At 44.9% G+C, this 16,724-nt stretch overlaps 1 protein-coding gene across 1 annotated transcript; it reads left to right on the top strand.

Annotated features, from left to right (window-relative positions):
• Window positions 1-12,154: 12,154 nt before the first annotated feature.
• On the top strand, window positions 12,155-16,142 carry GREM1 (gremlin 1, DAN family BMP antagonist). Its single transcript, XM_087429113.1, has one exon. It carries the CDS (start codon window positions 12,156-12,158, stop codon window positions 12,708-12,710), a length of 555 nt encoding a protein of 184 aa, XP_087285239.1. The 5' UTR covers window position 12,155; the 3' UTR covers window positions 12,711-16,142.
• The last annotated feature ends 582 nt before the right edge of the window (window positions 16,143-16,724 follow it).

Genomic DNA, 16,724 nt, shown 5'->3' with positions numbered 1-16,724 from the left:
CAATCCACTATTTATACATTTACATAAACACATATGTTTTCATAAACAATTTATACTATTGTTTTATATGTTTATTATAAAATATACATAATGGTGTCACCCTGCTTGTATCATTTTGCAAATTGCTTTTTTTAAAATATCACTGTGTTTTTGAACTCTATGTTGAAATATAAAAATCTAGTCCATTCCTTTTAGTAGCAGTATAGAATTTGGTTATGAATAAAATAATTTCTTAGGCCTTCTCTTACTCCTATTGATGGACACTAAGATTATTACAAACAATATTGCAATAGAAGTGCTCGCACAAATTTCTAGTCCTCATGCATGTGCTCAGGTTCTTCTAAGGCATTTATGTAGAAGTGGAATGGCTGGGTGGTATACTAGGTGCATGTTTAATTTTATCACATATTGACAAGTTACTATCTGAAATGGTTGAACCAATTTACACTCTCACTGGCAATGCATTTAAGTACCTGTTTCTCCCTACTCTTTTCAGTGCTGGATATTGGCAGACTTAAATCTTTGCTAATTAGCTAACTAAGCAAGGTTATCTTCTTATTTCAGTTTGCATTTCCCCAATTTACTAGTGTAATATAGCATCTTTTCAAGTTCCCTGGCTGCTCAGGTTTCTCCTTTTGTGAAGCACCCTGTCACGTGCTTTCTCTACTCCTATTGGGTCATCTGTGGAGTTTTTTCTTATTAATCTGTAAGAGAAATCCATTCTGTATATGAATCATTTAACTATTATTTGTCAGTTGCAAACATTTTTTTTTAACCATTGTTAAGTTCATTATCACACTTTTTTTTTCTTTAGGAAGGGCATACAAGGTCAGTTCCAAAGGGGAAAGCGCTTTATTCCTTTTTAATCCAATGCAGGGTGGTATAGATAGTCTGCAATTAGATAAGCAGTATAAACAGCTTCTGCAGATCTAAGAAAAACTTCCCTACAAAGACCTTCAGTTCCTCCCCAAATCTGGAGAGCAGCCCCCTCATAGCATCTTGGGAGTTAGATGGAGACAAACACATTCTAGAGATAGCTGTGCAAAACAAGAGAAATGCGGTTTCTTTTTACCAACCAGTAGCTGAGCAAGATCCACACTTCTCACAACAGCCTCAAAGTAATTTGAAAATGAACTTTATGATTTAGTGGTCATTGTTTAGGCATCTCAGATTTAAGAAGTTCACTTTGACTACATGGAGTCATTCTACTTCTTCCCTCTCTTACTGAGAGCAGGTTTCAATTATGTAATTATGGTTAAAGGGGTCTGAAGAGTTTTTACTCTTATGCCTTCATCCTGATGGGATAATGGTTTGCAATGACTGGTTGAGAACCGTGGAAACACAAATATGAGGCCAAAAGCTTGGAAAGCTACATAAATATTTACAAACATATTCGACTGGTATTTATCATATTCATGATGGTTATGTCCTCACTATTCTGCTCAGTTGATAATCCTAGTTAGCGGGCATGTGCGAAACATTCCCAATCCACACCTATTTATTGAATCCCAATTCTGTGTTAGCCACTTTGTATTCTATGTGCTTCATGTAGTCAAAGTGACCAAGATAGACAAAGCCCCCACCCTCATGAAACTTACATTCTAGTGGCACGGAGCGATAAGTGACAATGAAGAAAAATGATGCAGTGAAATGGGATAGAGAGCTCTGGCGTGGTGGGATGGGAGTGTTTCTATTGTAGAAAGTGTAGTCTGAGATCATAGTGATTATCAACAACATTTACTAGAGACAGATTGAGATATATAAAACCACAGCGTCAGGGCTCCAAAACAATTACTTCCAACTCAGGAGGAAAGCTCCTTCTCTTTGTATTTTTATTTGGAGCAGCTTATATGAGTCTTGAAAAAAAGTGATGAGAGCATTGATTTTTAGATTAGAAGGAGTTAATGAATTTGTAAAATATGCTCCCTTTTCTTTGGGGGAATAGTTTATACATTGAGAGAACAGCTGGCTCCTATGGCTTGGCGGTGAGCGTTGGCTGGACTGTTAATTGCCTAAGTATTTTGTGTTTCTGACCACCTATTTCTCCTGCAGCCCAATTGACCAGGATAAGTCTTTAAGCCCCATTGAATGTTCCCATCCTGCAGCCAACTGCAAACTATGGCTCACAGGATGATTTAACAAAAAATTACTGAAAACATTTAAAGTGCAGCACTGAGTTCATGGGTAGAAACTGCCGTTTGCACAAACAAAACATTCAGATGATGAAGATTCTCTAGATATGATTTAATGCAGACTTCCTTCTTGTTTCATTTATTTTGAAAAATCGATTTCAGGTTCCTAACAGTATCTAGTTAGTTGTTCAGTATTTCCTACCCACTCTCCCTAATGCCTGCCTGAGGAGAAAAAACCATGCTCTTCTGGGGTTTTGTTTTGTTTTCTTAGCCAAGTACTTAAATCACAAATGTTTCATTAGGACCTTTTGATGGGTTTCATTGTTTTGTTTATTTTGCTTTGGTCAGAACACCTTCCAATTTCCTTCTATAACCACTTTTTTTCAAAGTCGTCATCCGACCTGGCCAAGGCAGCCGGTCTGCAGACTTTGCAGCGGGGTTGATTTTTGCACGGACTGTAACTTTGACACACAACACCGAAGGCCTCTTTGAGGAACCAATTTTCAAGCTAAGAGAACAAATGAAAGTGTTCTCTCATCTTTCAAAAAATATTTATGCACTTGGTGTGTTAGCCATTCTTCACCGGGTCCTTAGTAATGAATACAGAATGTGACATCGGTTTTTCACATACGTGGGATTTTGTCTTAAATTTCTGGGAAGTTATTTCCTCGTCTGACGTTTTATTTTCCTGATTTATTCATCTTTGACATGCTACAGAAAAATCTCTTCTCGCCTAGCGATTGTTCTTCTTTAAGCTGGCTTAGGAAGGGAAATCTTGACTTTTGAGGGTCCTTTTAGGTTTATTCTCCTCCCGTTACTCTCTTCTGCGCACTCACAGCCGAAGCCGCCAGCATCTGAGCTGAAAGAACTCGCGGCGGGCGAGGAGAGGAGGGTGTCATGTTGGCGACAGGCTCCTGCTGGTGGCCGGCGAGGCCGCCGGGGTTAACGGGGGCGCCGGGGTCAGAGCCCTCGAAGTTGGGGGCCTCGGGCAGAGGCGCGCCGGAGCCTCGGCGACCGCTCCACCAGTGCGTCCCGCAGCCCCGGTCCCTCCAGCGGGAAAGAACCGCCTGGTCTGTCGCGATCCCACGGAGATCCTGCTCTTCCCAGCGCAGTCTTCCCAACCCAGCGCGTCGCGGGGCCGACGCAGGCGAAGCGGAACTGGCGAGAGGAAAAGCCCAGGCCCGAGGCGGAGGAGAAATGAAGGGCCGGGAGCAGGGGGGATTTCCTCCCGAGCTTCCCCCTCCAACGGGAGCGGAAAATGTGATTTGCTGTGCATTCCAGGCGCGGTTCCCTGGGGTGACCTCTCCCAGCCGGCCCGGGCGGGGGGAGCAGACAAAGAGGCGAGGCAAGCGGAGAGGGGGACCCCGCGGGGAGGCAGGAGGGGTGCGGGGGGCGGGGGCAGTACCGGGAAAGGGGGCGGATAGCCGGTCCGGCGGCGGCGGCGGCGGCTCCTGGCCAATGGAGAGGCGCGGGCCCGGGCGCCGCGCTCGGCCGCCGGCATTTAAACGGGAGACGGCGCGATGCCCCGCACTCGGTGCGCCCTCCGCGGACCGGGCGACCCAGAGTGCAGCGAGAGCGTCGCTCCCTGCCCGGCTGACCCCGCGCCGAGCCCCGGCGGCTCGGGCCGCGGCCGCACACCGCGCCACGCGTCGAGAGCGCAGGCCTAGAAGACCCGCCGCACTGACAGGTGAGCGCCCAGGCGCCGGTCAGGGTGTGTGTGTTGGGGATGGTGGGGAGGCGCAGGGGTCTGCAAAAGGATCCCGCGCCCCCCTCGGTGCAGACGCCCGGCAGCTCTCGGTGGGCGCAGGCCCAGGCCCCGCGGTTCCCTGGGGTGAACCATGAAGAACCATCCCGGGGTCCTTCCTGCCAAGGTCGTGGCTGCCGTGACCTCACCTTGCGCGATCTGCAGGGAACGGCTGGGAAAGAGGATGTCAAGAACAAGAGCGATGACCCCGCACCCCAGTTCCACCTCCAAGAGCCCCGCTAACGCGCTCCGGGTGCGCGTGGCAGCCGCGCCTGCCAGACGCGCTGGTACCGCGAGGGCGCGGAGTCCTGGCGGCCGGCGCGCGGGAGCAGAGGGATAGTGAGCAGGAGCAGGGGGAGCAGTGGGGACCTGCGGCTCGGCTGCAGACGGCAAGGCAAGTTGCACTGAGAGGGTCTCATGTATTTGAGGCGGGGGATCTCTGAGGGCGCCCGTCCGAGTGCCGTGAGTGATCCTGCGGCGGGCTGGAGGACCCGGAGAATCGGCGATTGGTCTGTTCGCCCATCCTCCAGGCGAGATGCAGACTCGGGCAAGAGCTGCGTTCCGCCGCGGCGGAAACCTGAGGGTCGGGTAACCGGACAGCTGAAGTGTCGTGCTCTGTCCCGGACGCGGAATCCAGCGATCTCGCAGTGCTCACGCCGCACACACGCACGTGCTGGTTGTGCACTTGTGGGCGCTAGGTTCCCTCTTCTAGGCTTGTCCCCGCCCCATGCGTACCTCGGCTGAATCGCGGACGTCCAGGCGCAGGGCAGCGACAACCCGCCGGGTCCCACTTCTGTGGGTACCTCTTAATTTGCGTCCTAGAGGGCCCCGCCTCGCCTCGCTAGCGTTGGACGACGCGGGACTGGCGGCGGGGGGGCTGGTCCCCGTCTCGGACGCCCAGGTCATCCCTTTTCCTCGCCCGCTGCCTTCTCATACACACTGACCCCTCTGCAGCTCGCACAGCAAGGCCGGGGGACGTCGGGCCGTCGGGGCTGTCACCTCGCCAGCCGGAGTTATTTGTAGACTTAGGCTTGGGAAGAACAGATGCGCCACCACTCTGGCTTAGCATTGTCTTTGGATCCCAGCTTCGCCTTGGGGGCGCCCCAGCCTGGCGTTTCCCAGTGTCGGGCTCTGGTGACGATGCCCGGACGAGGTGGGGAGCAGACAGGAGCTGACCTCTGCAGTGAAGCCCTTCCCGCGCGCCCAGAGCTGGCCTGAATGGGCTTCCCGGTCGAACCTGGCTGCTGCCTGCTCCTCCCCTGCCGACTCCGAATCCCAGCTCTTTTAGACAGAAATACAGCTTCGAAGTTAGGGGTTAAAATTTCTTCTTAAGTAGTACAGGGGCAGAGCGGCGACCATCCGCAGGTAATTGGATCTCCTGCTGGAAAGAGCAGATTCGAGCGCTGTGCGTGTCTGTTTATGTTCTCCTTCGAGATGGTGCCAGGACACGAGTTGATTAAAACAATCTATTGTGTTAAGTGGGTCACCAGGGATTTAAGCTGTCCCGGGGACCCCAGAGTAGTGGCTTCTTTCTGGCTGTACACACAAGTTAAATAGCGGAGAAGAGGTTAAGATAATCCCAATCCCAGGGTGAGGGGTCTTCTTTCACCCCAGGGCTTTCCAGCGCCTCCTCCTTTCCTTCGTTCTTTTTTTTTTTTTTTTGGAAGGGGGTGGGGTGGGGTGGGGGGGGGGGTGCATGGGAGACGTGAAGGGATGGACTTTTCAAAGCAATGACGGAAAGATATTAAGAAAACTACAGATTCTCATCTCCTCCCTGGCATACCCAAGTTTACAGCATAGGTGATGTGTTTACTATCACTGGATAAATTGCACTCTCCAATTGTTAGGATTAACTAATTATTTGAGAGTTCTTTAGACCTGTAGTTGCTCTGTGTGTGTGTGTGTGTGTGTGTGTGTGTGTGTGTGTGTGTGTTTAACCCCCAGGTCATTGCAGGAATTAAAGTCTTTGTAAACTTTGTAATTTCACAGGTTTCCTATTTTCTTAAATGTTCAATTTGAGTGAAATGTTTTGGTAACCCACGATCCATAGGAAATCCAAGTTGGCTAACACAGTCTTTATGTGAGTGGTTACACAGGGAAGAATAGAAACCTCTTATATCCCCACATCTCTGAATGAAAGCTGCCTGCCTTGTCTTCTGAACTGAAGCTCTCAGTCTTAATGTTTAAATATTAAAAGTGATATAATGACAAGAAATTTTATGCCACAGACCTCTCCCGAAAAAGCTTGTCAACACAAAGCTGTGGGGCATGTCCTAGAACAGAGAGTAAAGGACAGTGGGGAAAACCTAAACCTTTTATGTGGAGGAGAGTTGGGGGAGGTAGGGAAGGTGACTGTAGTAGCCAACTGAAAGGCACAGATCAGGCAAGTGTTAGCAGCTTATGTCTTACATCTGCAAGGAATTTTCTTTAGTTTTGACATATGCTCTTAGAAATGCAAAGTGCAACAGTAATTCCTGGGATAAGAGAAGTTTTTTTCTTCACATGTGAACATGAAGATACAAGATAGATAATTATTTGAGTTACAATATTCTTCAAACTTGATGGCATTGGAAACAAGTCCACGTGTCCCTTGTTAAATATGGTGCAGGGTGTCCATAGAATAGTGGTGAAGGATGTGTGTTTGGGGGCTAGGTAGAACTGGGCTCAAACCTTGGCTCTCCCAATTAGGAGCTGTGGGATCTTGGACAGATTCCTATTCTGAGTCTGGATTCCCTGACTGGTAAAAGGAAGACAATACTATCTATCTCATATTTTGTTGTGAAAAATAAATCGTAAAATTCTATCAGAATTTAGCATAATTCCTGGCATAGTAAGGTTCAAAAATATAGGTAACTCTTATTATTAGTAGTGGTATTGGGAGAGGCCATAACATTATACAGCACCAGGATATATTAAAAGGTGGTTCTGAAATCAAATCCCAAATCCCACTCACACAGGGACTAACACATATCTTTCACTACAATACAGAACCTATAACTTGGCTGTCTCTCAGTAGTGCTGCTCAGTGAACATTTATTATTGATTACTTTCTAACTTGTTTCCTCTTGACCACAAGAATTGTATACAATCATTAACTTCACCAAAAAATCTTCTGATGAGCATAGAGCTCCTGGGATACTTAACCACCAGGTAGGTGGTCTGCTCCCTCCCTATGCGATGTTGGGCCCTGGCCTGATTTTGCCTGACAGGTCTTCAGAATAGGGAGGTTGTGGTTAGGGTACTTGCAACACATAGAGCATGAGTCTTTATCTTATCTTCTTGGTACAACTTGGCTGGAAAAAAAAATTCACCCAGTATATTCTTAAGAAATTCTCTGCTTAATTTCTAAAAGTTGACTATCTTTTTAAAAATTAAAGATCAAGCTAAAAATAACCTTTGCTTTTCTGGAAGATTTAGTCCTGAGGAAAAGGACTAGATTATAAACCTGGCCTGCACTTGGAGCATTGGCTGTCACTTCCTTTTTTTTTTTATGTTGGGAGAAGAATTTGATGTCATGCCTATTGAATGTCTAAAACCGAATTCATCAGGAGGAACTGATCAGATGTTCAGGCACAGATATCTGGCTTGCTGACAATTGTCCCTTCACAGTAATTCCCACTTAACACTCCATTTAACTGATTATAAGCAGGTTGGTTAGCTAAAATGAGAAACATGGCAAGAAGAGTGCCGAAAGGAGCTGGCCTAAGCTTTCCCAAAGACATCAAGAACGTTGGAAACAGTTCACATGTAGCATTTTTATTTCTGATTCCTCAGGATTAGATAATTGTGTTCTTAGAACCTTGTGAAGATTGGAGTAAACCACCATGACCTGCACTGGACAGAGGTGGCTACCAAGGCTTCTCTTGCATCAGATGTTTGCTCTTGATCGCTAGGGGAAACCTGACAGAGAGCATCAGGTAGAGAAGACCTGCTCGGAGAGTATCTGTGCCCTCTGGGACAAGTGGATTGGAGAGGAGAGCAGTGGTAGAGGAAAAAAAAGGTAGGGGTAGTGTGGGTCTTGAAGGTGGAGAATAATGGCAGAGAAAGCTCACCATGAAAATAGGATCCTGTTACTTGGAGAAGCAGAAATGCATTAAGGGGAAGTTGAGGCAGGGTTTGAAAAGAACAATATTGTCTGCAAAGGAGTATAAAGGGAAGTTTTTGTGGGTGTCATGATGCACTCTGGGTCCATGAGATGCAGCTTTAATTTAATGATGTGAGTGGGTCATTTCATGAATGCAAATTAGCGAAAATGTTTGCAGCTGTTGGGTGGACTTGAGTGATAATTCATAGGAACCTAAATCTGGATTAAGCATTTGGATTGATTTTTGATAATGGGGCACTCTGCTAGGTGTTGATGTGGAAAAGGATTGTCCTCCAGGAATTTACATCTTCTTGATTTCCTCCATGTCTATGATATTTACAAGTGCAAATTATTTGGTGGCAATACAATTGGGATTTCAAGGGCAAAACAGTCCTATGTCCTTTGCTGAGTAATCAAGACCAGTTTGGTGTGGAAGGGAGATTGGGGATTGACCACAATGACTTGACGGAACCCTGGTTCTAGTATTAATTATATTCTCACCCCCTCACTCTTACTCATGTGGAATAAACAGAGTTCTTCTGAGCACTGCTCTTCTCTAAGAAGCCGAGCTCTCTGTTGATTGAGATTCCTGAAGCTGGTTTTTACTTCTCTCCAAATAACTAATTATAAGGTTTAAGAACTCGAAAGCCTCACAATAAGTGCTGAAGATTTTTAAAGTATAGGCTTTTTAAAAATGAAAAACCATTTCATAATATTTTCCACACCTACTAAATCTTATTTTGAGAAAAAGTTACTTTAAAAAAAAAAAAAACCAGTCTGTCTCTCTAGACCCCTTTGGCTTATGGGGTACACACGCTCCCATAGGAACAGGACGTCTGTCCAAATTAAAACTGAAAACCACAGTTGATTAATTTTGAATTTACCGCTTTATCATTGGTTTCTGCCATAGTGAATACAATGGCTTCAGTTAGGAAATAAAACCCACAGCATTCCACGTGGGAGCAGGTAAAATTAGTGCTGGATCTTTGGAGCTTTCCTAGAAAAAGGAAGACAAGTATTAAGAAGCTCCCTAGGCTGGAAAGAGTTTGCTATACTGAGAGTTGGAAATCAAAAGGATTGCAATTGGCAAGTGTGAAGGCATTTTAAAATGCAAAGAACAGAAACTCTGTAAATCAATGTGGTCCCTAACAATCATTCATTTAACAAATGGGCACTGAGGATAAGGTGATGAATAAGCCCTCATGACTCTTAGACTGGGTATTTATTTAATGACAGATGTGAAAATGCCAGAAAGGAAAAGTTGACTATAAAGAAGGTCCTAAGTTGGTCTGGAGAAAGAAAATTGCATTTTTTTGTGTGTGAGGAGATCAGCCCTGTGCTAACATCTGCCAATCCTCCTCTCTCTCTCTCTTTTTTTTTTTTGCTGAGGAAGACTGGCCCTGGGCTAACATCCGTACCCATCTTCCTCCACTTTATATGGGACGCCGCCACAACATGGCTTGCCAAGCAGTGCATCGGTGCACGCTTGGGATCCGAACCGGTGAACCCCAGGCCGCCGCAGGGGAGTGCACACACTTAACCGCTTGTGCCACCGGGCCGGCCCACAAAATTGCATTTTTTGGACATATGTTTGTGGGAGGGGATGGCCTCATGATGTGAACCTGTCATATACAGTCAACATACATTCTCAGTCGGTCTCAGATTGGCCTCTGTGATGTTGGGCTCTGTGGGTCTTGCTCTTGGATGCTGAATTGTCCTGGAGCCATTTTTAGTAGGGATGGAGGAAGAGTGTGGTGTAGGCCCAGGGCTGTCTTATGTGCTCCTCTTTGAAATGGGCAGAGACTGAATTTCAGTTTAGATCCTGGCCCCAAATTGAATAAATAGCAAAAACTTGTGACAGCTTCTCAAATTCACAATATTTTTGCCCAGGAGACTGATCTGTCACGGCTCAGGTTCTCCTGGTCTCTGGAGAAAATCAGCACTGTTTTATAACTGGACTTTTCTCATGAGCGATTTTTTAAAGACAAAACAAGGAAATTAATTTTTTTGTTGTTGAGGCAAAAAAGGCTCTGTTTAAAGAACAGAGATGTTGTAACATAAACTGACAAAAGCCAGGGAGTCTACAGTCAGAGCAGGAGCTGAATGTCACATTATCATCTCCAAACTTGAACTTGCCCAAAAGTATTAGGTTAATGTTGGAAAGATGGTGCCATTTAAGGGTATTTTAAATTTAATATTTAATTATCTTAATTTGACATTATCCTTAGGGTTGCACGGTCTTTACTTACAGGGTCTTTACTTACTTAGAGAATGTAGATTCCACACTACTTTTGTCTTTGAAAGGTAATTGCTTTAGCTAATAACACCAACTTGGACAGTTCCTTGGAGTGGGGGCCGTGATAAGGTTCCTATTAAATTGCACTTAGTGGTTATCACATGTAACGCTGGTGTACAGAAGAGAGCACGGAAATGGGTGCTTCACAGCTGTGTCCTTAGGTTCAGATCCATGGTGGGGGCAGGGGGCAGGGGAGGCCTTAGGACTCAGGTCAGATTCGGTGTGATGGCCTAAGGAGGGAGGCTGTGAATTTGAAACTGCACTCATTGAAAAGAAAATCCTTTCACATCTTAATAACTCCCTCTGTGCCCCATGGCTGCAAGTGCTACAGATCTTGCTACTCAAAGCTTGTTAGAATGGCAGACCTACTGAATCAGAATCTACATTTGCACAATATCCCCCAAAACCTGCACATTCAGGTTTAAGAAGCCCTCTCCTGTCCCAGGAGAATCTCATAGGCTGATGTTTCTCTCCTGCACTCTCCTTTTGAAAAATATGCTTCTCCTTCTCTTCTCCTCTTCTTCCTCCTGCTCTGTCTGCCCTGCCTATCCTGAACACCCTGCCTCTAGAATAGTCCTCCTTTCTCTGATTTACATTCCTCACTCCATTCTTTTTTTCCTCTCTCTATCCTTGCTTTTCTGGTTCTTTTTTTTTTTTTTTTTTGGTCAGTTTTTTCTCTGCCTCTCCCTCTTATTTAAATTTTTTTTTGTCATTGTTCATAGGCCGTTGCCTTTTCTGACCCATATCTAAATCTAGACCCATCCACAATAACTCAGTCATTAATTTATTCAACATGTCTATGGCACTTATTAATGTAAATATTTGCACATACCTGTTCTTTTGTGCCCATTTTCTACTGTCTAAATTTTATACACACACATATACATATATGTGAATGACATATTTCACCATTTAAAAGTAGAAAAATGTCTATCATTGTATAAAGAATATCTGTGCCCAGTTTAAAAATGAGAATAAGTGCGGGGTCCTGGAGTCTTCAGTGTAACGTGATCTTTCCGGTAAAGTAATTCATCCTGTCTGCAATACCACCATACATTTGGTTAGTTCTCAAACTGCTTTCACTTCTATGTCAAATTTGATCTGAACAACCTATCTGGGGAGATGAGGTAATGGTATCTTTGCTTAAATGAAGTCATTTATTGAGAAGGAAAGTGATGTTTCTCAAGGTCAGATAGCAAGTTGTTGCCCCACGACGTTGACTAGAAGCTCAGTCTTGACTTTTCATCCAGTGCTCTTCCTGGGAAGTATTCTCCCTCTGTCAAGTACCTTCTGGTCGCCCCCACGGGTCTCTTTCCAAGACCTGATAGCGGTGAACATCTCGTAAGCATCCAGCCAACTGAATGAGGCACAACTCAGGAAGCGCTCAGGCTAGTTGGGGAGAAAAGTCCAGGAGCCTGTCCTGGTGGATGAGCCCCTAGGCAGCGAGGCTGATTCAGCTTGCTACAAAACCAGATGATAGAAAATAAGTTTCCCTGAAGAGGTACAAAGGTAATCTGGCCTTGACATAGTAGGAATGTACTCAATATTGTCATATAAGAATGAATACAGTTAAGTGACCATGATACAAAGTCAAATGTAGTTGGTGTCAGAAGCAGGAAGAAATTCCCGTGGGAGTCCATGTGATGAGGAGCTAGGTCCTGGCTGAGTTCACATCTTGGCTTATTCAGTGTCACTCTGGACAAGCTACTTCACAGCTTGATGGCCTAGAGGGGAATGGGAATAACAGTACCTAATTCATAGAGATATTGTGAGAAGTAAATGAAAGATTTTACATCGAGTGTTTAATGAGTGCCTGATAAAATGTTAGCTGCTATTATTAATGTTTTAATGAATTTTCCATCTTTTGTGTCTCCCCTCTCTGTGCTTCCCTCCTTTAGCATGAGCCGCACCGCCTACACTGTGGGAGCCCTGCTTCTCCTCCTGGGGACCCTGCTGCCTGCTGCTGAAGGGAAAAAAAAGGGGTCCCAGGGTGCCATCCCGCCGCCAGACAAGGCCCAGCACAATGACTCCGAGCAGACTGACTCTCCCCAGCAGCCTGGCTCCAGGAACCGGGGGCGGGGCCAAGGGCGAGGCACTGCCATGCCGGGGGAGGAGGTGCTGGAGTCCAGCCAGGAGGCCCTGCATGTGACGGAGCGCAAATACCTGAAGCGAGACTGGTGCAAAACCCAGCCGCTCAAGCAGACCATCCACGAGGAGGGCTGCAACAGCCGTACCATCATCAACCGCTTCTGCTACGGCCAGTGCAACTCCTTCTACATCCCCAGGCACATCCGGAAGGAGGAAGGCTCCTTTCAGTCCTGCTCCTTCTGCAAGCCCAAGAAATTCACCACCATGATGGTCACGCTCAACTGCCCAGAACTACAGCCACCCACCAAGAAGAAGAGGGTCACGCGCGTGAAGCAGTGTCGCTGCATATCCATCGATTTGGATTAAGCCGGGCACACCCAGCCTGTCCTAGGGATGCAGCCCCAGGCGGGCCCAGAGCCAGACCCCAAACAACCTGATTCTTACTTGGCTTAAACCTAGAGGCAAGGAGAACCACCAGCTGCCTCCTGACGGGAGCCTGCTAGTGCGTAGTTTGTGTGCATGAGTGTGCGTGGATGCCTGTGAGTGTTTGCAGACACCAGAGGAAACGCAGTCTCTGCTGGAGGGCACTTCCTATTATGTAAACGCATCTGCTTTCGGAGGGGATGGCACCTTCAAAGGGGCAGAGCTGTGGTCTGGTTCTGCCTTTGTCTTCCATGTGCCCTGCTGGGGACCAGAATCTCCTTTCAGAATGAATGTTAAGGGAAGAGGCTACTCTGAGAGCAAGAGACCTGTTTTAGTGCTGCATTAGACTTGGAAAAGGTATTTTAACCTGAGCTTGCTTCCTCCCCTCCTCCTCCCTTCCACATCCATCCCTTAGGATCGCAGTCACTATGTCAGTCTAATCCCCTATCTATCTGCCAAGGGTTCTAAATTAACTCACTTGACCATAGATGCAAATATTCCCGTCTGGGGAAGAGCCCCCAGACTCTGGGGGAGGCTGGTGTGGGCAAAGGCAAGAAGGATAGAGGAGTGAGAGAAGGGAGGAACTGGGAGTGAAGACCAGTTGGGCCCAGCAAAATTCAGTAGGGAGATGTGCAGAGTCTTGAAAGGCCAACCGCAAAACACAGACCCATGCTTTAGTAAGTTTTCTCCTGGTATTTAACAGAGCTCAAGTGAACAGAGGAGAAATGAGATTGCCAAAAATCATTAACTTTGGCTGTCACTGTGATCTGCTGAAACTAGCCGTAACCCAATGCCAAACATAAAACATAATATCCATCACTTCTGTTTTCAGAACTATATAAGTGAGCTAAACCAAACAGCCCCTCCTACTTTGTCCTTTGGGTAGATAATAGATGTAGTTCAGAACCCCCCTACCCAGGGATAGGAAAAAACAAAACCTATAGGCAGAAGGTCGTAATATCTTTCCTTTTGCTTGGTTATAATATCACCTTTTTCTCAGTTCATCATTTCTGTGTAATGCCTCTGAGAGCCACAACCCTGTATTATGAAGATTCTGCCTCTGCCAAGTATACCTGACAGTGAAAAACCAGTCTAGGAGGAGGGAGATTAGGGCCTGCTCCGTTTTAGCTAGAAGTGTATTTTGGGTCTTTTTGTTTTCTCCATTGATAGGAGGTTGAGCTGGAGAGCAGAGGAGAGTAAGGAAATAGAGGAGATTGCCTCTGGCTAAGGAGTAGTTTAGTGCCTGGGAGGAGCTGTAAGAGATATGACCTCCTCTTGTTCCTTTGCCCTCTGAGGGTCTGATGGGAAACCCCAGGTAAGAAATCAGAGCATTTAGGTGCATTAGCTGTCTATCTACTGCTCGTGAGATTCACGTAACCTTGTAAACCATTCAGAAGCTACTGATGAGATGCTGTCCTCTGATTTAGCTTGGGCTGCTCCCAATGCCTACTTAGGATTTATCTAATGGCCAAAGTGCCAGGTAGGTGAACCTTAAAGCATTTTACATTTGGCTAACCTGTTCTCTTCAAGCCTGAAGTTTTACATGTTAACCACCCCCCCTCCTCACCACCAAACACTCTTTTTGCCTTGTATCTTCTCAGCCTCACCAGCCAAGTCATGTGTAACATGGGCAACAAACACCAGAGACTTGCATTTCAGTTGCCCATCACGGCTCCAGCGTTCAAAGAACCATAGCAACTGGAGAGGCTGCTTTTATTTTATTTTTGTTTCAGTCCAGTGCTCTCCCATCTAGCAACTAAACAGGAAACACACTTTGAGGCAGAAGTTATCCTGAACACCCAAAATATTGGGTCTAATTTTAAAACTTTTAAACTCACTACTGATGCTTCTACACTAAGCGAATTTGTGCGAACACATAGTCTGTGCATTTCGTATACACTGTACACCCCTGCCCTAAATCTTTCTATCATCCACATCCTCCAACAATAGAGCACAGAATGGATTTAATTAAGCACACAAACGCTAAGCCAGAATTTTGAGGGTGGGGGAGAGGAAAAGGAAGGAGAAGGAGCTGAAAATGTAAAACTACACTAGAGAGGAAAAGTGACATTCAGAACCAGCAGACACTGAATTTCTCTTGTTGTTTTAATTCTGCCACACGCATGCAATTTTGTTAAAAAGAGATGACTTAAATTGGCAGCGGTAATCTTCTTTTAGTAGCTTGTACCACAGTCTTGCATGTAAGTCAGATTTGGCTTAAGTAAAGAGAATTTCCTCAAAATTAACTACACTGAGATAATCGGCAGCACAACTGGCTTAAAAGCACAGCACTAGCCAAAGAGGGAAACATCTGCTTTTCTGACCGCCTATATTAAGACTAGCGCGAGTACAGTGTTTTCCAACATTTATTCAAAGTGCCATATCTGTTACATATTGTATTGGAGTCACCGATGATGTAATGATATTTTTTTTATTACTATAGTAGAATTTTTTTTATGGCAAGATATTTGTGATCTTGATCTTGCCTGTTAAAATAATGCCCAACACCAAATATGAATTTTATGATATACACTTCATGCTTGGCATTAAAAGAGAAAAACACACATCCTACAAGTCTGTAAGTTGTTTTTGTGTTATTGTGGTTCTTCAAAGTTAAACATGTAAGCGAAAAATCTAGAGGAAAGGATAATTTCCACTGTGTGGAATGTGAATAGTTAAACAAAAAGTTATGGTTATTTAATGTAATTATTAATTCAAATACTTTGGTCACTGTGATTTCAAGCATTTTTTTTTCTCCTTTATTTGACTTCCTCTGAGTTGAGCAAAGAAGAGGCTGGCACGTTGTATGTTGTTGGAGGCTTTTTATCGGGTCAGAGGGAAACAATAAAATCTTGACACATCTGAACATGTATTACACAATCAAGACCTGAGCTTTTATTTTTTTAACTGAATGTTCCTTAAAGGTTAACATTTCTGAGGCAATATTAAGAAAGATTTTAAATGTTATTTTGGAAGACTTATGATGTGTGTATACAAACAAATAGCAGAGAATAATGAATAGTTCACAAGTCCTTTTAAGGAGAAAATCTAAAATGAAAAATGTATGTACAGAACTTTTATAAATGACCAGTTAACGCTTAAGAGTGAAAGTAGTTCTATTGACTTGTCATTCTCAAGATATTTAATATCAACTGCATTATCTATTATGTCTGCTTTAATCATTTAAAAACAACAGAGGATTATATAGACTATGATTGTGAGGTAGATTGCCGTGTGTGAGGATGAGAGGGGATTTGATAATCTCATAAAAGTTAATTTGGTTTAAAGCAAAGTTTTATGAATCTGTAGCTAGAATTTAATTTCACCCTAATAATGTTCTATATAACCTTTCCCAAAGAGCAACCAATAAATTGAAACTCCTCTCTGTATGTGTGTGTGGCTGTGTTTTTAACTGGTAGTGTTCACAGGGTGGGGGTGGGGCATGGCGTGGGAAGGGAGGTAGAAAAGAGATAATTAGATCTCTTGTGATCTCAAAGGGAATTGATTTATTTCTTCCACCTAGAACTCCAGATCCCACTTGATTTCAATAGAACATCTCAGGCCGTGGCAGTTAGAGGCAGGGGAAAACTGGTGTGCAATGGAAAGTACGAACCTCTTCCCCAGAGTTAGAAAGGGTTATGAGAAGCCTTCATGTAATGGAAGAGTTGTCACACAGAAATGATAATAGCTTTATTTTTGAGGTGTTCAAGGGGAAAACGGGAGAAAGATTTTGGGCTCTGTAGAAGGAAGAGCTTTCTAATGATGAGGGTGATTTGGCAGTGCAATATGCTGCCTTCAAGGTGGTGAACTCCCTGTCCTTGGAAATATTAAAACATATGCTAGATCTCTTTTGATAAGGATGTGAGGTCAAGTGAGTTAATTGCCCTGGGTATGCAACTGAACTGGTGCATTTCTGAAGTCCCTTCGTACTCAGACATTAGACACAGGATTTCTACT

The sequence above is a fragment of the Ceratotherium simum genome, chromosome 3, assembly GCF_057802395.1.
Source record: "Ceratotherium simum simum isolate JZ-2026a chromosome 3, ASM5780239v1, whole genome shotgun sequence".
Lineage (NCBI taxonomy): Eukaryota > Metazoa > Chordata > Mammalia > Perissodactyla > Rhinocerotidae > Ceratotherium > Ceratotherium simum.
Note: the sequence above shows the minus strand (reverse complement) of the source record. Positions and strands in the feature narration are given on the sequence as shown.